Raw genomic sequence first — 24,554 nt, 5'->3', positions numbered from 1 at the left:
TTCAAATCAGCTTCCCGGCCCTAATGAACCACCATCTGCAAGACATTCCAGGGAAGCCCCGGTTGTTTAATTAGTGCCACAATGACACAATTTTCAGCTGTCCAATGACATACTGTTTTCTTGATCAGTCCTCTTCTGACTTGGATAATTAAATAATTTGATTTAGAATGACAGATGTCTTCAGTCAGCGTTCACCTTGTTTTCTGTTTCAAAGTTCTCCTCTTAGGCCAACTTTGATGCATGCATTTATAGAAAACATGCTGGAACAGACCAACAAACCAACAGCAGTTACCATCGTCCGAGTTTGATAAAGGGTCTTCCATGAAGCATTAAGAGTGAAAAGAAAATGCAGTATAGATAAATTATATTGTCAAATGTATTTACATGTCTGCCTTCTCACACACGTATGGACTTGAGTAAAATCCCAGCCCACCCTTTGCAGCTATAACACCTTCAAACATTCTGGAAAGGCTTTAAACGAGGTTTAGGAGTGTTTATGGGAATTTCTGACCAATGTTTGAGAAGTACTTTTGTCAGGTCGGACACTGAGGTTGGATGATAAAATCTGGCTCACAGTTTTCGCTCTAATTCATCCCAAAGATGTTCTGTCAGGCTGAGGTCAGGACTGTGTAGGCCAGTCAAGTTCCTCCACAGCAAACTCGCTCATCCATGTCTTTATGGACCTTGCTTTGTGTACTGGTGTGCACAAAATGTTCCCACAATATTGGGAGCGTGAAATTTCCAAAATGTCTTGGTGTTCTGAAGCACTAAGAGTTCCTTTTCACTGGAACTTAGGGGCCAAGCCCAACTCGTGGAAAACAACCAGACACCATAATCTCCCCTCCTTTGTCTATTTTTTGCATTTGGTATTTGGTAGTGGCTGCTATGATGTCTCCCTCTTGCGACAGGTGGTGGTCTTAAGTATTATTAGTAAACACTGGCATGTTTTATCTTTTGACCCCTCCATAGTTTACTTCTGTATGAATATCTATTTTTTTGCAAACAAATGTGCCCATTAGACTGATTGGCGTGAATCTCCTCAGCCTTCCTCATCTTCCGTATCCAGTTTACTGTGTGGCCATTTCCCACATCTAAACTGTGTTATGATCAAAGAGTGTCATTTCTTGCACCGCCACACTGGCAGGAAGTTTAAAACCAAAATCAGGATTTCTTGTAAAACCAAATTTGGGGTCCATTTGTTGACCTGTCCCTGTGGGCTGGCATACTTAGGTTAAATTAAAAGAGGACTAAACGTCATGATCTTTGGGATTCTTTATTATATTATTTGTGTGCTCAGTGGCCATCATACCAATTCCTTCATTTCCAAGGCCTCCTCCTAAAAGATGAGCTGACTGACAAAGAGCTTTGCTACAAGGGAAGTGTATTCATGCACTACACACTGAAAGCCCTGAAGGCTTGAATGAAAAACTATTTTTAAATTGTTTTCGGGATCATTATAAATTCTTAGAATGATTCATTTGAGGATTTTTTCTTTCACTTAGTTAAGGAGTGTTTCTGCATTTTTTTAAATCTGTGATCACTTTAGTGGAAAAAATTATTTTGCTAAAGTTATTGTATCTATATTTTTGTGTGTATTTTATGCTGTGTTGACATTTTGGTTTGGAAAACTATATTCTTGTACAAGTATATTTTGATTAGGACTTTTTTTAGCAACAATTGTTGCCATGTTTATAACCTTTTGGGTTAGTTTTCTCTGCAGATGGGTTTAATTATCTAAATAATTGGAACTGGAATATTATCTGGCATATATATATACACATACAGTGGGGCAAAAAAGCATTTAGTCAGCCACTGATTGTGCAAGTTCCCCCACTTAAAATGATGACAGAGGTCAGTAATTTGCACCAGAGGTACACTTCAACTGTGAGAGACAGAATGTGAAAAAAAAAAAAATCCATGAATCCACATGGTAGGATTTGTAAAGAATTTATTCGTAAATCAGGGTGGAAAATAAGTATTTGGTCAATAACAAAAATACAACTCAATACTTTGTAACATAACCTTTGTTGGCAATAACAGAGGTCAAATGTTTACTATAGGTCTTTACCAGGTTTGCACACACAGTAGCTGGTATTTTGGCCCATTCCTCCATGCAGATCTTCTCGAGAGCAGTGATGTTTTGGGGCTGTCGCCGAGCAACACGGACTTTCAACTCCCGCCACAGATTTTCTATGGGGTTGAGGTCTGGAGACTGGCTAGGCCACTCCAGGACTTTCAAATGCTTCTTACGGAGCCACTCCTTTGTTGCCCGGGCGGTGTGTTTTGGATCATTGTCATGTTGGAAGAACCCAGCCTCGTTTCATCTTCAAAGTTCTCACTGATGGAAGGAGGTTTTGGCTCAAAATCTCACGATACATGGCCCCATTCATTCTGTCCTTAACACGGATCAGTCGTCCTGTCCCCTTGGCAGAAAAACAGCCCCATAGCATGATGTTTCCACCCCCATGCTTTACAGTAGGTATGGTGTTCTTGGGATGCAACTCAGTATTCTTCTTCCTCCAAACACGACGAGTTGAGTTTATACCAAAAAGTTCTACTTTGGTTTCATCTGACCACATGACATTCTCCCAATCCTCTGCTGTATCATCCATGTGCTCTCTGGCAAACTTCAGACGGGCCTGGACATGCACTGGCTTCAGCAGCGAACACGTCTGGCACTGCGGGATTTGATTCCCTGCCGTTGTAGTGTGTTACTGATGGTGACCTTTGTTACTTTGGTCCCAGCTCTCTGCAGGTCATTCACCAGGTCCCCCCGTGTGGTTCTGGGATCTTTGCTCACCGTTCTCATGATCATTTTGACCCCACGGGATGAGATCTTGCGTGGAGCCCCAGATCGAGGGAGATTATCAGTGGTCTTGTATGTCTTCCATTTTCTGATGATTGCTCCCACAGTTGATTTTTTCACACCAAGCTGCTTGCCTATTGTAGATTCACTCTTCCCAGTCTGGTGCAGGTCTACAATACTTTTCCTGGTGTCCTTCGAAAGCTCTTTGGTCTTGGCCATGGCGGCGTTTGGAGTCTGACTGTTTGAGGCTGTGGACAGGTGTCTTTTATACAGATGATGAGTTCAAACAGGTGCCATTCATACAGGTAACGAGTGGGGGACAGAAAAGCTTCTTACAGAAGACGTTACAAGTCTGTGAGAGCCAGAGATTTTCCTTGTTTGAGGTGACCAAATACTTATTTTCCACCCTGATTTACGAATAAATTCTTTACAAATCCTACCATGTGAATTCATGGATTTTTTTTTCACATTCTGTCTCTCACAGTTGAAGTGTACCTCTGGTGCAAATTACTGACCTCTGTCATCATTTTAAGTGGGGGAACTTGCACAATCGGTGGCTGACTAAATACTTTTTTGCCCCACTGTATATATATATCAGGATTGTTGTAAAATACTTGTTTTTTTGAGAATCCTGGTGTTTTCTTTGCACCTCTATGCTCACAGTTGTGTGCCTGAGATGACCACATTAGAAATATTAGCTCTACACTGATAACATATCGAGCCAAGAGTGGAAAAATCTATCTCAGATGCTGCAAGCCGAAGCTTTATTACTCACAAGGAATTTTTGTACATACATTTACCTTCTTATTCAGAAGTTTGGACATATTTAACATAAACAACCACCATTATAATTGAACAAAATAAGAAAAAGCACAATTAGTCAGCTGTGAGTAGGAACTAAAGTACTGTGAAAAAGTCTCATTTCTTTACATCTTGATAGAAAAACAGGAACTAGGTGCAGCAATTTATTGAAATGTGCAAACACGCAAAGAAAGAGTATGTAAGATAAAAAGGGAGTTTGCACAATTCTAACAAGCTTGTAAGTCAATATTTGGTATGACCACCTTTTTTTTTTTCGAACGCAGCCTGAACTCTGTTAAAAACATTACAAGGAAGATTGTCTAAGCAGTCTTCAGGAATAGTTCTCCAGGCTTTCTGGAGGACATTTAAAGCTCTTCTTTGGATGTTGGCTGCCTTTTGATCTGTTCTCTGTCAAGAGGATCCCACACTGCTTCTATAGTGTTGAAATTCGGGCTCTGCATGTGTTCTGTTGTGTGTTCTTGTGTTTTTCTATCCAGGTATGCTTTCATTGCATTGGCAGTGTGTTTATTTGTGTGTGATGATTGTCATGTTGACAATGAAACTGTTGCCTGTCAGATGCTTTCCATATTGTACTGTCTCTGATGGTCCTTTTCTGTGTTCATAATTCTATCAACACCACTGACCGAAATGCAACTCCAAACCAGACACTCTCTCCTGTACCTCTCTCATGACCTCCTTTATACATCATGATGTTGTGATTTCACATTTGGACATCTAGTATTTCCATTTTTGTGACCTTTTGCAGGTGCAGATTTACAGTTTTAGTGCTGATCTCAAACTCTGGCAGAAAGCAGACATCAAATTCTCTTTGAAATCTGGAGAATCGACCGCAACCGCGACTTTTGAAATCCTCCCCAAAGCCCATGAAAGTGAAGCAGTGAGGATAACCATCAGGGAAACTGCTAACATTCTCGCCCTAGTTCAGGAAATCAATTTTGAAAATGGATTTTGTTGCATCTCCTGAAGGTCAGGTCATCCTACGGGATCCTAGGGAAAGCCTCTCTGGACCTTCAGGTCCAGAATTACCAGAGGTGTGTGGTTGGATGTGCAGCTATGACCCGATAACCAGACTTCACATCAGTCTTCATAGTTAAAGAGCAGTTGGCAAGACTGAAGAGGGTCAGCAGCAAAACCAAGACCAAGCTCATCATTTTCTTTGACACTCATGAGGTTGTGAATTATGAATTCATGCCCAAGGGTCAATTCTGTTTAAAGCCAGGGTGCGTCTTTTTCTCCAAAAACAAAAAGAAAACAAACTGAAGTTCAAGGTTCACCATGTTGACAAAAACCAAGGCTCATTACAGAATTGGGCTTTCAAGATTTCCAAGGCTCTTTTTTTGACTAGTAGTGAACCCCTTTTAGTGAAAGATATACACAAACAGAACCATAAAAAAGGTTTTGATTGTTGTGGTTGGATGGAGTGGATGGAGTTAGAGTTGCCATTCTTTCAAAGGACATTTTGAGGCCATTCTTTTCTCCACACTAATTATATGTAGCAAAAGATAATTAATGGCCTAATTCCTCACACGGTAGCCCACACACTCCAAGTTACGCAAACATCGTGCTAACAGATGTAAACACATCCTTAAAATGTTTGCCTTGCCCATACGGGAGGAAAGTACAGTCTGAAGTGCTGCTGTAGCTGTGATTCACTGCAAGGGAACGCTGCATATTTAGTGATCGGTTGACTGAACATACAACACAGTGAAGTGAGGCCTGAGTGCCAGCTGGAAACACAAACCGCCCAAATCGAGATCAGCAATTCCAAGAGTAAGGCTGAAATGTAGATCAGTTTAAAAAATATATATAAAAAGTTAAAAGTCGTTAAAGTATATTCACTTAGGGTACTTTTACCAGCTATTAAAAGTACTAAGCAAAGCGCTGCAGTAGCTCACACATGTCAGTGCTAAGTTATGGCAACATTTATGGATGTCAGAGAAACTGAGGTGATGATGTAAGTTTCCCTGCTGCTGCAGTTTCTTCAGCATCTTTTTCTGTGCTTGCAAACTATTCTGTTGCAAATATTTGTTCAAATTGCAGACATTTTGATATCCTGTTCTAAAATAGTGCACATGCTTCTTTAGATTTTTTACAAAGATGGATAAAAGTCATGCTGAAGAATGAGTTACTGTGACAGTCAAGAAGTGCTGGCAGAAGAGAAATTGCCAGATTTCTCTAATTTATTTTCCTTACAATGTAAAGTATCACTGAGTACTTAGAAGTGAGCAGTTTTCTCTAATTTATTAGAATGTTTCATAATATTAATATTAGTGCTGTCAGCGTTAATCTCGTTAAAATGATGTTAATGCATAACCGCATTAATGCGGCAAATCTCTGTTAGCTAGTTAACGCGGATTGCCCCGTGCGTGGGGCTGCACGGTGCTAATGCGGTAACAAGCTAACCGCGCTAACACGTTGACGCCGTGCAGCCCCACGCACGGGGCAATCCGTGGTTTAAAGTATACAGCTGCTAACTGTACAGATTAGCATGTCACGGTGTTATATAACAATAATGAGCTTAATTCATATTAATTTTTTGAAGCAGGTCAAATAAAATCAGCCACATGGAGAGACATTCAGTGGGATTCTGCTAATGAAAAATTAAAATCCATTTATTCTTTTAAAGATGAATACAGAGCCTCGTTATCGTCCTTGTAAGGCGCTTGCTGTCACTTATTCCATATAGGAGAGAACATATATCATGTGTTGCTGTGTAATAACATATGCAGAGACTGTGAAGGGAGCCTCTCAATAATCTGGTATTCGAGTGAGGGGAGACGAAGCCTGAGCTGTTGTGCCTGAGCCTTCGCCTCAGTATGTGGGCTGCTGCATCAACATAATCTGAATTTTACTGAAGCAGCTGTACAGCACATACAGCCTGAGGCTATACTGAAACAAAGAGAATTCCTAGGACAGGGTTCCCTTCCCATCAGACTTAAAGATTGTTTTTGTGTGTAAAGCCATAACTGTGGTGTTCCTCATAAAGAATCTGCTGCTATACTGGATCAGCGCTGAGTGGGAGCCAGAATCCATGACTGCTATCTGTTTGTCTAAACTTAGTGAGGAAATCCTGTCTTATCTTCTAAAGTTCAGAGATGCCACCTTTGGATTTAGTCATGATTTCTAATAATAGATATTCTGGTGCCCAGCGCTGCAGTTTTTACTGAATAAAAGCAAAGCAGTAACTCAAAAAGGCTTCATTCTGGAAACCAGTTAGGAATTTTTGAATAATTTCAATTAAAATCTGTGGATCTGGAAAGATTTGCAAGTTCTCTTACTTAGAAATCATGGAGGGGTCTAATATTTTCAGCAGAGGTACATTTCCACTGTGAGACAGAATCTAAAAAGAAAAATCCAGAAATCACATTGTATGATTTTTGAACAATTTATTTGTGAATTACTGTGTCAAATAAATATTTGATCACTTAAGTCAAAAAATGTTAGATATTGATACAGAAGCCTTTGTTAACAATTCCAGAGGTCAAACGGTTCCTGTAGTTCAGGGAGGGATTTTGTCCCACTCCTCCATACAGATCTTCTCTAGATCTGTTAGGTTTCGGGGCTGTCGCTGAGCAACATGGAGTTTCAGCTCCCTCCAAAGATTTTCTATTGGATTTAGGTCTAGAGACTGGCTAGGCCACTCCAGAACCTTGATATGCTTCTTAGGAGCCACTCCTTGGTTTTCCTGGCTGCGTGCTTTGGGTCATTGTCATGTTGGAAGACCCAGCCATGAACCATCTTTAATGCTCTGACTGAGGGAAGGAGTTTTTTCCCAATATGTCACAATACATGGCCCCATTCATTCTCTCCTTAATACAGTGCGGTCGTCCTGTCCCCTGAGCAGGAAAACACCCCCAGAGCATGATGCTTCCAGCCCCATGCTTCACAGTAGGTATGGTATTATTGGGATGATACTCATCATTCTTCTTCCTCCAAAATGGCGAATGGAGTTAAGACCAAAATGTTCTACTTTGGTCTCATCTGACCATAGGACTTTCTCCCATGACTCCTCTGGATCATCCAGATGGTCCCTGGCAAACTTCAGACGGACCTGGGCATGGGCTGACTTAAGCAGGGGAACCTTCCATGCAATGCAATTTTAAACCATGACGTCTTAGTGTATTACTGACAGTAGCCTTGGAAACGATGGTCCCAGCTGTCTTCACGGCATTGACCAGCTCCTCCCGTGTAGTTCTGGGCTGATTCTTCACCATTCTTAGCATCATTGAAACCCCACGAGGAGAGATCTTCCGTGGGGCCCCAGTCCGAGGGACATTGACAGTCATCATTAGCCTCTTCCATTTTCTGGCAGTTGCTCCAACAGTTGTTCTTTTTTCACCAAGCTGCTTGGCAATTGTAGCCCTTTCCAGATTTGTGAAGGTCTACAATTTTGTTTCTTGTGTCTTTTGACAGCTCTTTGGTTTTGCCCATGTTGCTACTTAGACTTTGGCTGAATGTGGGGTGCACAGGTGTCTTTATGACAGCTAACGATCTCAAACAGGTGCTACAAATTTAGAATCATGAGCAGAGTGTAGCTGGACTATTTGAAAGCAAAATAACAGATCTTTGAGGGTCAGAAATCTGGCCAATAAACAAGTGATCAACTACTTATTTGACACAGTAATTCACAAATTAATTGTTCAAAAATCATACAATGTGATTTCCGGATTTTTCTTTTTAGATTATGTCTCTCACAGTGGAAATGCACCTCTGCTGAAAATTGTAGACCCCTCCATGATCTCTAAGTAAGATAACTTGCAAAATCACACAATACTTATTGACCTCACTGTATTTTGAAAAAAAAAGTTATTTCTGAAGAGAACTCACTCTCTCCTCCTCCTCTCTGAGGTCGGGCATGGTGCTGACACACAGGGTCACAGCAGTGATGGCTACAAATAAGACCGAGAGGCAGGCAAAGATCTTCCCTGGAAGGCCCGAGTGGGGGTTCTCCACCATGTCCCTCAGCCTCCGCATGCAGCCTCCTGAAAAGGTCTCCTCTGGTCCTTCCACAGGCTGCTGGGTCTCCTCGCAGGACTGCGGTGAGTTGAGCTCGGCCCCCTCCTCCTCCTCCAGCCTCTGCTGCTCTTTGTACTCCTCCTGCCTTAATCGCAGCTTCCTGAGGCAGCACCAGTCCAGGTTGTTCTCCTCCACCCCCCAGTACAGCAGCTCCTCCTGGAAGGACAATGCACACATCTCCCTCAGGAGCCTCAGTTTTCCCGCTGCCAGGAAAGTCACGATGATGCGGAAAGCTGACGGGTTTCGGTCGAAAAAGTACTCGTTGCAGCTGCCGTCGTAATCATCGCACACGTCCATGATCTCTGCTTCGTTGCTACAAGCCCGTAGCTTCCCCAGTCGCGTCAGAGGGAACTCATCCAGCGTGGACCAGGGTATGTGGTACTTAATGCCACCCACATTGATGATGGCTACCCCATCCGCCAGGTCAATCTCACCTCCATCCTCTCGGTGAGACTGAGGCTGAAGCAGGAGCTGAGCGCGCTTATAGAACAACCCCTTCTTGGATGTGACCTCTTGTGGGTTCTCCAAGCGTTTAAACTGGAATGTGGTGAACTGGTGATCAGTGCTCCCTGCCAGGAAGGCCACCTCCTGGTACATCCCTGCAGCTCTGCTGGGGGAATCCTGTCCCGCACGATGCGATGGGAGGTGGTTTCACAGGGCTGGTGACGTGAGTCGCAGCTCGTCACCCATTCAGCAGCACAGCGCGTCTCTATATGACAGAAAAGACAAATATCTAAGTGACATCAGGTACATGCTCGTGGCCAATGCAGAGCAGTTAGACAGGTTTGTGAAGGTCAGACAGCAACTTTGATTTCATTCTTCGCACCGTCATCACTTTTTATTTGCACACAGCACTAAAATGTATCAGTTCATCTGAACGTAACAGCAGCAATTAGTAGATTTACTCAAAGGTGAATGAGAAGCTGTAGATTCAAAGATGGAGGAAGCTAATGAAGCCTATTAGGTGGTGCTAGGTGCTCAGAGAGTACTCTGCTTTGAATTATGTAAAAGAGGAAGACAGAGGATTACAGAAGTGACTGACATTACTTATTGCATTTGATTGCACAGAAATGCTGGTAGATGCATGTGTGTACGGGAAGTGGGGTTTTTTTTTCGTTGTCTCGCATGTCTACCCGTTTTCCACTATCCTACACAAAAATTATGTAAAAACAGATGACCCACTTAGAAGCATCAGCAAACTAATTTACCTATTTAAGGGGCTTTTATGAAATCCTGGGAGAGGCCTAGAGAAGTGGCATGAATGAGTATGTTTTTCAAAAGGAAACAGGCATAAAGAGAACATGCAAACTCCACACAGGAGATCCAGACCTACCCACTGAGCAGTAGTGGAAACTAATGTGTCTGGGGAACTATTAGTGCTTCAGAAAGTTCCCAGTCTTTGGAAAACTTCCTGGCATTATGAAACTGGTAACTCACTTTCTTCAAGCTGACCTCTCTGTACTTGTGACTTATATCATCAGGCTAGCCAAGTATATTTTAAGCTGCAAGAGTAAACCAAGTAATAGCTGCAATCATGGCTTTTAACTCCTTTTCTGGCTGGCCTGAAGATGGAACACATAGATGAAAAGTTTTTAAGAAAAAAAACACCTCAGTCAAGAGTCAGATTTTTTCCATAGCTGTATAAAATGATGTGGAGTCAAACAGCAGCGTAAGCTCAGAGAAAAGCAACTAGAGTTCATGCTGAGGTTTGAAATCAAAGCAGATAAATGAATAATGTTTTTCTATTCACTGCATCAGCAGGCTGTGAAAAGTTCGCTTTATTATCCTGTAGGAAATGTAGAACATCACACAGGTCCAATCGCAGCACGCTGAGACAAACATGAACACAGGAGAGGATCTACCTACAACACATGACATTAAAATACTGTTCAATATTTTATCTTCATCAAAGTGTTTTTTTTTTTTTACTGTTTTACCTCAAATTAATGAATTGATTTCCATGTGAGTGAAATAAGTCTTTGATCCTTAAGCAAAATATTTCTTAGAATTTGTTGGAGAAACCCTCGATGGAAGCGTTTCTCGTAGTTGATCGCCAGGTTTGCACATATCAGTTTCAGCTCCCTCCACAGATTTCCTGTAGGACTGAGATCGGGAGACTGGCTCCATGACTTTAATGTGCTTATTTTTTAGCCATTTTGTTGGCTTGAGGGTATGTTTTGGGTCACTGTCACGCTAGAAGGCCCATGTAAGGCCCATCTTCAGTGTTCTGGCTGAGGGAAAGAGGTTCTCCTCCAAGACTTTACAGGGCATGGCTCCATCCACTGGTACCTCCATGAATGAATGAATGTTACCATGTAGCCTCAGCAGAAAAACAGCTGCAAAGCTGTGCTTGACAGCGGGGATAGTAGTCTTTGGCTCATACTTACCATTTGTCTTCCTCTAAACATGGCAGGTCAAATTGATGCCAGTTTATTTGATTTCGGTTTCATTCGACCACATTGCATGGTTCCAGACCGAGGGCAATTGATGCTCATTTTATATTTCTTCTATTTCAGATTAATCACATCAACCTTTGTCACCTTCTCACTAAGCCTCTTGCTGATGTTCTTGTAGCCCATTACAGTCATGTGAAGTTCTACAGTCTTGTCCCTGGCATTCTTTGACAGCTCTTTGTTCTTGCCCATGGTGCTGGAGTGGTTGGAATGGAAGGAATTGATTCTGTGGACACGTTTGATTTATCCACATAATGAAATTCGATCAGGCGTATCTGTAATTATGATATGCTGATTGTTTGTAATCTGCATGACTCATGGCCGCATAGCCGATCTTTGGGAGCCAGAATTCAGGCTGGGTTATAGGGGATCAAATGCTTATTTCACTCAAGGATATGCAGGACTTTTGATTGGTATTTTGTCTCTCCATTCATTCTAGGCAGCACAGTGGAACAGTGCCTCACAGGAAGAAGGTCCTGAGTTCAATTACACCCAACAGGCCAAGGTCTTTCTGTCTGGAGTTTGCATGTTCTCCCCGTGTTTGTGTGTTCACTCCAGGTACTCCAGCTTCCTCCCACAGCCTAAAGACATGCAGTTAGTGGGGATAGGTTGGAAATTGGAAACACTGAATTGCCCATAGGTGTGAGTGTGATTGGTTGTCTTTGTCCATGTGTTAGCCCTGTGACAGATTCGCAACCTGTCCAGGGTGTACCCTGCCTCTCCCCATAAGACAGCTGGGATAGGCGACCCTGAAAAGGATAAGCAGTAGCGGATGGATGGCAATTTCTTTTTCTCCAACTGTAATCACTAAAGATGAAAACAGTCATTGTAAGTATTATACGTTTGCCGAGGGTCTCTACTATCCTAAAAGATTAACTTAAGAAAGGTCCCAGAGACAAGTCATATAGGAATGGTTACTTCAGGCAGGACTCCTGTAGTCAAAAGAAATATCTCATTTCCATTGTCACACATGGTGGCAAGGCTCCATTCTAACAGTTCTGTGTCCTTTCATGGAAAGCTATGCATGGTGGGAGTGTCATCAAGACCCAGAACAGAGATCAGTGACATCAGAAACAGCAAAGGATGAGCAGGGGGGAAGGTGGGTAGCAAAGGGGATTGCAGATCCTTGGTAAATCCTAATGTGAGTATTGTACAGAAAGGTATCAGCTGAGTTGGCACTGAGCTAAGCTGATTTCCTTCAGATGCATTTAATGCCAGTTCCAGAGCCATGTTTAACATAACAGCGATACCACATATTGATAACAATTAGTTTTTCTACTGTCCAAGCACATTTGATGAGGAAGCATTACCTTTTTTCTTATAAATGGCAAATGAACTGTGTGTTTTTCTACACTACTGGAGCACTCGAAGCATTTATAAGCATGCCTCATTCACCTACTCAGACCTATTCAAACAAACACTTTTTTCTATGCCTAAGTGCTTTCTATGTAACATTCACACTGGGATGAATTCTTGATAGGACTACTTGGGGTTCAGTATCTCTCCAAAGATCATCTTCTGAAAATAACAGCAAAATTGTTTGTTTGTTTGTAAAAACAATCTACCTACAAATCAGTGCTGTTGAAGCAAGAAGTCTTGCTTTTGCACATTTCTGATTGAGTTTTGCAGTGATGCCTGAATGCCTGCTGTTGTTGCTGAATCAGACTTGTGTCATCACTCGCTGATCACACAGACAAACGTGTTGCTTCTTCGTTGCTTCTTTGCACATCTTTTCTCATCTTCAGAAACTCTTTGACTCTAATTACATATTTGTTGTGTTCAGTTCATAACCCTTTGCTTTACGTAACATGGGTATTTGCACACATAAACCAGATATGTATAGCAAAGGCCTGTGATCCTGTTTGCTGAGAATGACTGGACTGGACCCAAGGCAGTGGAGCTGATGTAGAGAGACTCGGAATATCGTCACAACAAATTAAGAGTTGGACCCCTCCAGCTATCCTCAGTTTCCTCTTCTATTTGTGGGGCCAATCAGTCTGAAACAGGTCGTTTTCTCCCGGGGTGGGGTTCAGAGAGCGTCACCTCTACAGCAACTCAAAAAAGTGGTTCTGACAGGAGCAGTTTATTGAGCATGACACTGTGCACCCCAGGGTGGCTAAAAAAGTACAGAGAGAATAAATTCAAGCTATATAGGAAGATGGCAAACCACGAACGAATAACATGTCAAATAAGGATTTATTTAATCGTGAAAATACTACATTTCTAGCCAAGTAAATGAAACATTAAAGCATTTGCAGCAAGAGTTTGGCCACCAGACTGCATTTGCTGATGTGTAGTCTTCATTAACGATGTTTTTTGATGTTCACTGTTTTGCTGAATCTGATGAGGCCCCTCCCCGATTATCTAAAAATTCTAAATATAATATTTTGCTCATAAGTTTACATACACTGCCAGAATTCATGATTTCTTAACCATTTTTCAGAGCATATAAATCATAACAACGAAAAAAACTTTAATTTCACTCATGGTTAGTTGTTGGCTGAAGCCATTTATTGTCAAATAACTGTGTTTACTCTTTTTAAATCATAATCACTACACAAACTACCCAAATGACTCTGATCAAAAGCTTACATACCTCAGTTCTTAATACTGTGTTTTGCCCCCTTTAACATCAATCACATCTTTAAGTCTTTTCTGGTAGTTGTGAATGCTGCTTTTTTATCTTCTCAGATGGTAAAGCTTCCCATTCTTCCTGGTAAAAAGCTTCCAGTTCCTATAAATTCTTGGGCTGTCTTGCATGAACTCAGATTGGTTCAGTGATAATGAGATGGCCACTCCAGAACATTCGCTTCATTTTGCTGTAGCCAATCAGAGGTCGACTTGGCCTTCTGTTTTGGATCATTCACATGTTGCAATGCACAGCTTCCGAGCTGATGAGTGCAAATTTTTCTCCAGTATTTTTTTTTTTGATAACTTACTGCACTCATATCGCCATCACTTCTGACCAAATTCCCTGTGGCTATGTAGCTCACACATCCCTGAAACATTAGTGATCCACCAACAAGTTTCACAGTAGGAGTGGTGTACCTTTCATTACAGGCCTTGTTAAATCCTCTCCAAATGTAGTGTTTATGGTTTTGGCCAAAAAGTTCCATTTTCGTCTCATCACTCCAAATGACTTTGTTCCAGAAGGTTTGATGCTCGTCTCTGTGCTGTTTGGCATTTTGTAAGTGGAACACTTACAAAATGTTGTTTATTGTGTTTATTGTGCATCAAGGGCAGGGATAGCTCAGTAGGTAGAGTGGTGGCCCCATGATTGGAAGGTCGGGGGTTCGATTCCCCTGAACAGCTACCCTGAGGTACCCCTGAGCAAGGTACCGTCCCTACACACTGCTCCAATGGCTGCCCACTGCTTCACTGAGTGAATGGGTTAAATGCAGAGAGGGATTTTCCCCACGGGGACCAATAAAGTACACTTTCTTTCTTCTTGAAACAGCCACACCACATTTTTTTCAGAGAGTCCTGTATTTCACCTGAAGTTATTTCTGGGTTTTTCTTTGTATCCTGAACAGTTTTTCTGACAGTTGTGGCTGAAATTTTAGTTGGTCCACCTGACCATGCATTGGTTTCAACAGAACCACTAATTTTCTACTTTGCAATTAGAGTTTGAACACTGCTGATTGTTTTGACATTTTCTTATACCCCTTTCCTGTTCTATAGAGTTCAGCTACCTTTTCCCGCAGATTCTTTGACAATTCTTTTGCTTTACCCACGACTTTGAATCCAAAAAACATCAGTACAGCAGCACTGGAGTCTGTCAGGAGTCCAGAAAGTCACTGACCTTTTATACACACCCACCAATTACAAGCAAACAGATCACAGGTGAAGATGTTTATCTTTAATAGCCATTCTTACCTTTTTGTTTCAAGTCGTGTGCATGTTATTAGACCAAATCACCAGGCTGTGTAACCATTGATCAGGGTCATTTGGGTAGTTTGTGTAGTGATTACTATTTAAAACGAGTAAACACAGTTGTTTGACAATAAATGGCTTGAGCCAACCACTAACCATGAGTGACATTAAAGTTTTTGTGTTATGATTCATATTCTCTGAAAAATGGTTGAGACGTCATAAATTCTGCCAGGGTATGTAAACTTATGAGCACAACTGCATGAGCAGTGATCATAATTATCATAATAACCCCCTCCCAAATAAAGTTAAGCTTCTCTGCCTATTATATCAGTCCTGCATACATATTAGTTTTTGTCTATCTGCCGAAATACAGTATTGGTATTAAAATAAACCAACATCTTAATATTTTAAATGGTAGTGGCATATTATCTTAGTAAGGACTCAGAAATATCTAAATATATCAAATATTTAAATTTAGTGTTTCTGAGGAAAAAAAAATAATGGCCAATTTCACCAAATATCAGTACTGGTATCAGTCTTAAAAATCCTCTATCCATTAAGCTCTAGTTTTACTGCAATCAGAACAGACTCGAATTTCTCAAATAAACACTGGACATTCGTGTAATGTAAAGTCTGTCTCATAGACCACAGAAAACTCAAAGGGTTCACATCAGTTTCCTTTTGCAGCTGTTTAATAACGGCAGGGTTAAAGAGCTGCAGGTAAAGCAGCTGCCTGTGAGCAAAGACTGATTTTTCAGTTTTTAGCTCAACATACTCAAGACAGCCACAAACTTGGGGTCAAGATCACATGTTTTAAGATCGCTCACCGCCCACATCTCCAAGCAGAGCTTTGTTGACAGTTTCAATTATATTTCATCGCTGAGAAGAAGGGCAGAGCGTCTTCTCGTATCATGTACACAAAAACATTTTTGTTCAAATATCCTGTCTGATGGTATTCATGATATCTCTGAAAGAGACTGCAGAGCCCTCACATCTTGAAGTGAGGTTAAATAGGTTTAGCTTTAGGGTAAGAAGGCAGCTGATAGTAGAGAAAAGTGTGTGGGTTGTTCTTGTGATCAGCTATGAATGTAGAAAAGCAAGCTTGCCGAGCATTGCGGGGTACTCTGCTAAGCTTAGTTGTTCTTTTAGAATGACCCTGTACACATCCAGCTTAGTTTTTCAGTCTCTTTATCCCCTTAAAAATGAAAAGCTGTAACTAGTCCTTCCAATAAAACTCAACAAGAGTTAGTTCAGTCCCAATTCTAATTAGACACAAAAAGACACAAATAAAACCTGTTTCTTTTTAAGGTGTAGGATCTTCAAAACTCAAAACATCTGTTTAAAGTCTTGTAGCTTTAGATGTTTGAGAAAAAACTAGATGAGGAAGTTATTCATTCCTTTATTGGAAAAAGAACATTAATATCGATTAAAACGTATCTAGTGTAGTGAGTCCTGTATATATATATATATTTTTTTTTAATTAATTAATGTATTTATTTATTTATTTATTTATTTATTTTTTCCTTGTATGCTGTGACTTTTTGTTCGTACACTCATGTGGACACTGATGGCCCTCCTGGCATTTCCCCAAGCCAGAGCAGAGGTTCATATCTAAAACAAAATATCTCACCTACTTTTACACAGAAGGACCTTATAGCTATCTTTATTTAATTTAGGGGTTTTTATTATAAGCCTCACTTTGTTTTTTGGCACCATCATTCTTATGGCAGTGCTCACAATACCACACTAAACATAACGGCCGCTGCATTATCGATGTACACCGTCATCGTAGAAACATCCCAGATGGACATAACAAACCATGCAGTAAATATATATTCGCTGCATGTTGATATTAACGTACTTGGCCATTTAAAATGGATGTAGCATAATATGGATGTTAAACTTTGAACAGAGCATTTGGCCGCTGTCATCTCAGCTTTTTGAAAACAGATGTATGGACTCTGCATACTCAATCGTGCACTGGCGAAAAGTTTGCTCCAGACTTAAGTGAATCCTTTTTTTTAAATCATCCTTTCAACACTAATAGGGCTAGCATTTCTAAAATGCATATCATCTTGTATTCAGTAAGACTAGAAACCATTGATTTAGGACAGCAAACTCATCCGGGTAGTGCTGATTTAGGGAATGGATCAAGAAAGCCAAGCTGCCTTTTACTCTCTGTGGATCCAGAGGAGCTGGCCCCTGTTGACCATTAGAGAAAACACAGGCTCCATTTTCTTTTATCTTTTATACATTATCTATGGATCTAAGTGGTTTTAAATTTATCAGATGTGCTCCCTATAATCCACCACACAGAACACCCTAAACATGTATACGGGGCAGGAGGTAGTGAAATGAATGATTTTGGACACTTAGTCTAATTTTTAACTTTAGCCAACTCGTTCTCATCCCAGGTCGTCACATACCGCCGGTATGTTGCACATTCGGAGGCATGAGAGCCATTTGGACTGAATCTATACATGTTAATGTGTTTTATGCGCTGATCATAAATCACTTTGGAAAACACCATCTGATAGGGTCAAGGTTAGGGTTAGGGCTGGAATAGATGGCTGTAGCATGTGTTACCGCCGCGAGCGTTACTGTGAGGCGCGTCGGGACGTGATAAATCGTCGGTATGTTATGGGATGGGATGAGGATGCTCTGGCTTTAGCACATTGATCCAGTAGTTCTCAATTCCAGAGCAATTCTAATTTAATAAAACAGGACATCCAACATCCCCAATAGGTTGAGGTAGCACAGCTCAAGTTACAGTTACAGCCTTTTATTTTTAATAAAAAAAGGCTTTTGTCACACCAGGTGACCTTCAACCTCAAATATTGGATCTGTGCAATCAAAAGTAAAAGAGTCACCTTTCTCTCTGTCCCTCTTCAGAAATAATAAGTGAAGAAGACAGAGAACTCTTGAAATGTGAATTGCTCTTTTACCTCCAACTGCTCATGAAAATACAATTTACATGAGTCTTTGCATAAATATGCCATCCTCGCATCACTGATGCATTTGCCTTCCCACATCCACTCAGCCTCCGTCTTTGTTAAAGGCCTGAAGCAGACGTCTGTTTTGACTGACACCGAACCTTCACCTGACCGGCTGCTAAATCACTGATGGTTACCCTCTGGATGACTTTTTGGCCGCTGAAAGCCCTGCTCGAAATTATGAGCACCGTTGAGTTTCTTGCCAGCAGTATAGGTGCAGCAATCATCTCTGAGAAAATTATTTCATAATCTAGAATGACGCAAACTGCAATAATCACAGAAAGAGTGCTTCTCACGGCATAATCACATATGTACCACTCAGGGGAAGCAGCACAGAGTACCTATTAGATTATGACTCATGGAAGCTGATGGTTTTGTCCAGCCAGGTTTTGTCTCACTTAACTGTTATGGATTCAATACCTAATGTTCATAATTGAAACTGGCAAACCAGTATGGGATGCTTTCCACACTGTGAATTATAAATGGGCTAAATGGGTTGGCTTTCCGTAACCCAAAGCCTATTATTTATGTACACTGCTTTGAAAGCTTAAAAAATGCACTTGCACGACTGTTCATTTTGAACCGGAATATTTTGGAGATCCAGCTTTGCAGATCAGACCGGGAAAGAGATGCAAAGGCAGAAATGAGCCTTGCAGCACTGACCCACCTACACTGCACTCACTGTAAGTTTGATCAAAGTACATTTTGTAGCTAAAAGAAAAACACTAAGGCTGCAGCAACTGATGATTGTGATTCAACTGAATCTATAATACTCTTCTTTATACTGTTACAGTGGCACAGGATCATATTAAACATGGGAAAAGCATCAAATAATGAGGTATATGTATGCAAAAGAAACCCCTGTGAGCCAGAAGCTCAGGCTGCTGACAATTCTAGACGCTCCATTTCAGCTCCTTGGATTTATGTAGAACTCTCTGTTGCCAGATCCAGCCAATCAGAAGAAAGCTGGTTTAAAGTGAGAGGGAAGGAAACTAAAATGATTTTTTCTGGCAATGGAAGAACCCAAAGGGTAGCATCAAAGCCCAGTATGGCTTAAAAAGGGTTACATTTAAACTGAGAATAGTGCAAAGCTACTCTTTGAGCTCTACTACTAGAGCTCAAAGATGAATGTACGGAGCTGTCCAACTTCAACAACAATTAATCAATTATTTGGCAGTGTTTGTGTGGCTGTTGTTCTACCTGTAAACACGATAGGTTAAAAGGTTTTGAATACCAATAAAACTTTGTGGGGTCATGTTCACAGTCCATAAAAAGTTGCCTTACATCAAGGTCTTCAAGGTCAACATGATTCATGATTTATTTGTTGAAAACTGACAAAAAGTTTTATATTGTTAGCCTTACAAGTGTGGTGCGATTGTCAACATACAGTAAACATGTCATGTCAACTTTGACCTCGGGTCAGAGGTCAAGTTTTCTGAAAATCTCGTGAATGTGATCACTTGAGAATTTTGAAATTCATATTATAGGTGGAGACTGGGAGACTGAGGGGTATCTCTGGCCGCCAGTATTTTTTCAGCTCATTGCATCATCATTCCTGTGATGTTCCTGAGGGGGCTTCTATAAGTGTCCTTGAGGTGCTTAGTGGCAGTACTACAGGGTGCATTCTTTCATTTAGAGATGCTTTCATGCACATTAAATCATTACCTTGTAATTATTTTGGATCTTTTGATTGCCATGACTTGGAAAAACAATTTTCAGAAGCCAGAAATTGCGTATGTGCAGGCACAGAGTTTAGATTAGGGACACTTACACCTCAGCAGCTTAAGAGGGGAAAAAAACACAGTTGTGTCCATTGACTGCACTCAATTATTTTGACTCACAAGCACACAATGTGGTCAGCCTAGCTGCTTGCTACAGCCAGCAGCCTTCCATTCTTCTGCTCAAATTATTAGTAATTGATGAACCACCTGCACAGCCAAATTTTAGGGAGCTCTTTTATTTATTTATTTTTAATCTTTTTCATGTAAAAAATGACAAACGCTCACACACTGGGGCAACTGAACACCAAACAAGTGGTGGTCAAGATTTCAGGCTGCAGGGCCAACAGCTGAAACAAACTGTGATGCAGTAAATTCTCCTTTTCATGCAACATTTTGATTGTGTTGTCTTTTGTGCATCTGTAGAGTGTTAGCCACACTGTATCAGTGCTGAGGTTTTGGATCTAACTTTTAGCTTTATTCTGTGTATTCTCTGTCAGGAGGCATCTAATAGCAACACAGCAGACTTAAAAGTGTCTTTTTTGAGCAGCGTGTTTTGCTCTGTGCTTTTTACTTATGCGTTATTTATAATGGAATCAATCATGGGCCTGTTTTTCTCTTTTAAAAAAAGTTGCTCCAGTTGCTTTCATACAAGTCCGTCCAAATCCTCTCAAATTTTACATCATTACTACTTTTTATAGAAGTTTAAGTACGTGACCGTTTCAATTTGAAAATGAAACCTTCCCTTTGAGCCCAACACTCCGTGTCAATCAGCTAATTCAAAGGACTGGATTTCTCAAAGCATGAGATAGGGAGGGGAAGATAATGGGTTGAATAAATTGCTGCAATGGAAAGTATCTATTTGATGGTGGGGCCAGTTAGGATGGAGATGGAGTTTAGGGAACAAACATCGGGGGGGGGGGAGAAGAAGCTGCCTAGTTCCACATAATGAACTATGTGGAACATTATGTTCCTTAACAAAGAACACAAGCAGAGCAGCAGCTTTCTACCTTCCATCTATCATGTCCCAAGAATCTGCAGGCTTCTCTGCTCCTTCTGTTAGCTCAACCTTCAGCTGGAGGAGGAGGAGGAGGAAGGCTAATGAGGGAAATAAGTTGGTGGAACTGTTTGCTTTCAGGGTGAACTTGATAAACCAACATATTTTTAATAGGCAAGACAATAGCCATGTTCCCCACCGCACAGGAAGGGTGGGGCATGCTTTAACACACAGATTTACATTTCAGGGGAAAGAAACATTTGCATCCCTTTATAGCAGGTTAATGATCCCAGCAGGAGGAGGTGCTGGCATGTTTATACAGGCAATCCACACAGGAAAAACAAGAAAAAAAAGAATGGGGGTGCTTCTTTTTTTGAAGCTTCTCTTCTAGTCACGGTGCAACTCCATTGCTCAAATATTGACAGAAAAATCAAATAGTCTTCCTCTTGAGATGACAGGTCAAGGTTTGGTGCTCGTTAACCCTGCTCTAGAGCACATTTAAAGCAGGAGGCTGCTGGGAAGAGGCTCCTTAAAGGCAAGGTGACTATTTAATATGCATGAAAACATATTTAAATTAAAGAAAGCAGGCCGTAGTACTCCTCGTGCTGCCTAAAGGAATTACCTAATAATAGCATAACAGGAAGAGATGCAACTAAGCACCTTAACGACACTTCTGGAAGTCCCTTCAGGAACATTACAGAAATTATAATCTAATGGAGAAAAAAAATTGGAGGATATTATGAATGTATTCGTTGGACCTAGTATCCTCTGTAGCCACTTTACTGCTCGCTATAGAATAATTAATGGGATAGTCCAGTGAAATGGAGGAAGTTTGTCATATTTGTGAGTTTAAAAGAGGAAAAGCCGGCAGTGCCTCTCTTATTCTTCAGTCAATATTTGAGCGCTTGCATGTCTAAGACTGACTATGCTGTCTCTACCGAGGCAACAAATAAAAACAAAACAAAAAAACAACCTGTAATGTGATGTTTTGCAGTTGTCAGACTTACCCGGTGTGTCGCTGGGCTTGCGTCCATCTGTTTCAGCCCGCTCGCACGTACGCGCCCCTCCGCGTGCAGCATGCCTGTAAGTTTCCCACGCAGATGGTCTGGGACATTGTAGTGAGAACGAAGCACCGAGCTTCACACACAGCCCGCACCGGCGTTTCAAGGCTTCTCAAAGTCACCGGTTTGAACGATCGAAAACGATCTGCGTTAAAATTCAATCATGTGGTCCAGCGGAGACGCCAGGGGACGCAGAAATGCTCCACACCCGCGAAGACTCTGTCCGGGCTGTCCCCGTCTCTTCATCATCAGAGGCGACGTGGCAGATGTTGCGGAGAAGCGTGTGCGTGTGTGTGTTTGTGTGCGTGTGGCTCAGAACAGGTGAAGAGCTGTGTGCAGCTCTCCGACGGCCACGCCGCTGCGCTCCGTCTGCTCAGGTGCGTCCGGATCTGCGCGCTCCGCGGTGCGCTCTGACTAACTGCGCGTCTGGGAGAGCAGGACCGCTTCTCACAGCGTCAGGGGGGAGTGTTTGGTATCTTTTCCCCTTCCCCTTCGCTTGTGATAAGATTAAACTCTCATCATTTCTTTTCTTTCCATGGGAATGTTTTAGTTTACATTTGAAATAAGAATTCAATTTTCTTTGGTTTGTTTTTAGGATCCCAGCACATCTAATGCCTTAATTTAGAATCTTTTCTTTAACATTTAGGTATTGATCAAAATGTATTTATTTATTTATGTATTTTAGGACCTCTGATTCTCATCTTTGTTGTCTGATATGAATTAAAAAAGCTTCCCAATGCAGCGGAAAACTGAAAGAAGTAGCCAATAAAGTGAATAAAGTTCAACGTCTTTGCGCTTTGGCCCTTCGAGAGGCAGACGCACCCAGCTGATTCAGTGGGTGTGGCTTTGCGGAGCTGAAAGACAGCCTTTAACAACACCAGTACGTTCTGTCAACAGCTGAGTGCATTGAAAATGAGAGACAGCCGCCAGTAATTGCAGGACTCTGATTGATGCTAGAGCAAACAATGGGGATGGCGGCGGAAGAATCCATTTGCAGGATATCTGCTAACAGCTCGGGGTTAAAGCTGCTGTTGCTCTGACATTTAAAAAAACGACAGGCCTGAGATTTAAATAGGAGCAATTTTCACCTACTCAAAATGTAATCAAGTGCAGGCATTTGTTTTTAGCAGTGGCATGCTGGCTGCACAAACTACCCTTCAACAGGTGGCATTAAATTAGACTACCATATGGAATGGCTGCTCCGTGGCGGTGATAATGAAGTTAATATATAATTATTCTTTTAATTTGCTTTAAAAACTATTTTAAGATAAAGTAGATCATAAAATGTCAGACTGTGTGATCATAGCATTGTTAATGACCCGTATTGCTCTTTTTTGTAATCTAACTAATGAATTTATTGTTGTTTTTAGGTCGATCAGCCCACAGTTTTTAAACGGCGGGTATGCTACTCAAAAACTGTGCACAAAGTTTTTGTTTGTTTTTTTTGTTTTTTTTTTTCATTTTTGTAACTTCTTTAACAAACAGATTAAGCAAAGGTGTATTTCTATTGTTGGGGTTAAACCATGGAATGATCCTGATATATGTGCAACTGATATTTTTTAATTTAAAAAGATACATATTTGTCTACAAATCTTTCAAGGTGATGTGATATGTGTTGTTGTTAATGATAAGCACATACAGCAGGCATATATATATGAGTACTGCTTCGGCATCAGCTTGTTCAGTAACTATTTATTATACAGGCAGTGAATTTCTATGAATAGTTTTACACGGTCTGTGTAATATCCAAAATTTAAATCAATATTAGCTGATGTCTGTGTGAGCCCATTGGTTGATGACTCAGGTGATATTTTTCTATACAGCCACTTGGCCATATGTAGTGCCTTAAACTTCAGCTGCTTTAGATTTCCCACAGTTTCTGTGCATCTGCAAGCTGCTTTGCATCCCACCCACACCCCAGCTTCACCTTTCATGTTGTGTCATATCAGTTTAGATGATTTCCACATTTATTTCACCCATGCTGGAATCTGGCTGCTCTCTCAGACTCTGGCTGAGAGAGCATTTCCATGTATACATTTGGCTGTTCAGGAAGGTCCCTGAACCATCATTGCAGAAGACAATAAAAATCTTGTTTTGACTAAAGTGGTGCTGAATCACATGATAATGCATAAAAATAAAACAATAACTGTTTAAAATTTAACTTCGTTATTTGGGATTTGCAACCTACGAAAGCCACTGAACATAATTCAGAACCACTCATAAAATAGTTTTTTCTTATTATATTCTTGTATTTCTTATTATTTTTTAATAAAATGTTATTTGTGCTGTGGTGATGCCAGCAGGGAAACTTAAAATTATTTCTAAAGTCTAACAAACTGATTAAATAAAACGATAAAACATTATTAAAATTGAAATTGAAAGCCTTTATTGTCATTAAATTGGAAACAGCTCTATAAAAGTGCACATGTGCTTATAGCACATTATAAAAACTATACAATAATAATTTAACTATACACTTACTATAAATATAAATACACAGAGACAGACAGGCAGAGAATATTTCAGTGCAGAAAACTTTTGTGAAAGTTTGAGTTGAGTATGGTGATGGCTTTGGGGAATAAGCTATCCCTGAGTCTGTTTGTTCTGGCTCTTACAGATCTATAGTGCCTGCCAGAGGGCAGTAGGTTGAAAAGATGGTAGCCGGGGTGGGCAGTGTCCTTTAAAATGTTTCTGGCCCTACTAAGACAACGGGAGTTGTAGACAGCAGACAAGGAGGGCAGGGGGCAGCTGATGAGTTTTTGTCCTGTGTTTATCACCCTCTGCAGTCTCTTCCTGTCTGCCTCCGTGCAGCTGG

The 24,554-nt window shown here is 41.0% G+C and overlaps 1 protein-coding gene across 1 annotated transcript in view; it reads right to left on the bottom strand.

Annotated features, from left to right (window-relative positions):
• The window catches only part of kcng2 (potassium voltage-gated channel, subfamily G, member 2), a 44,236-nt gene extending 22,100 nt beyond the window's left edge, over positions 1 to 22,136 (bottom strand). The window contains exons 1-2 of the mRNA XM_085396594.1: positions 21,686 to 22,136; positions 8,456 to 9,353 (exon numbers count right to left, since the gene is read on the bottom strand). Coding sequence (XP_085252720.1) covers positions 8,456 to 9,241 — 786 coding nt within the window. The 5' untranslated portion in view covers positions 9,242 to 9,353; positions 21,686 to 22,136. The remainder of the gene's footprint in view (positions 1 to 8,455; positions 9,354 to 21,685) is intronic.
• Positions 22,137 to 24,554: the final 2,418 nt, after the last annotated feature.

This window comes from Rhamphochromis longiceps, linkage group LG22 (genome assembly GCF_057381845.1).
Source record: "Rhamphochromis longiceps isolate RC_006_pf linkage group LG22, R_longiceps_female_GT1.1, whole genome shotgun sequence".
Lineage (NCBI taxonomy): Eukaryota > Metazoa > Chordata > Actinopteri > Cichliformes > Cichlidae > Rhamphochromis > Rhamphochromis longiceps.
The sequence above is the reverse complement of the archived record's forward strand: the minus strand, read 5'-3'. Positions and strand labels throughout refer to the sequence as shown.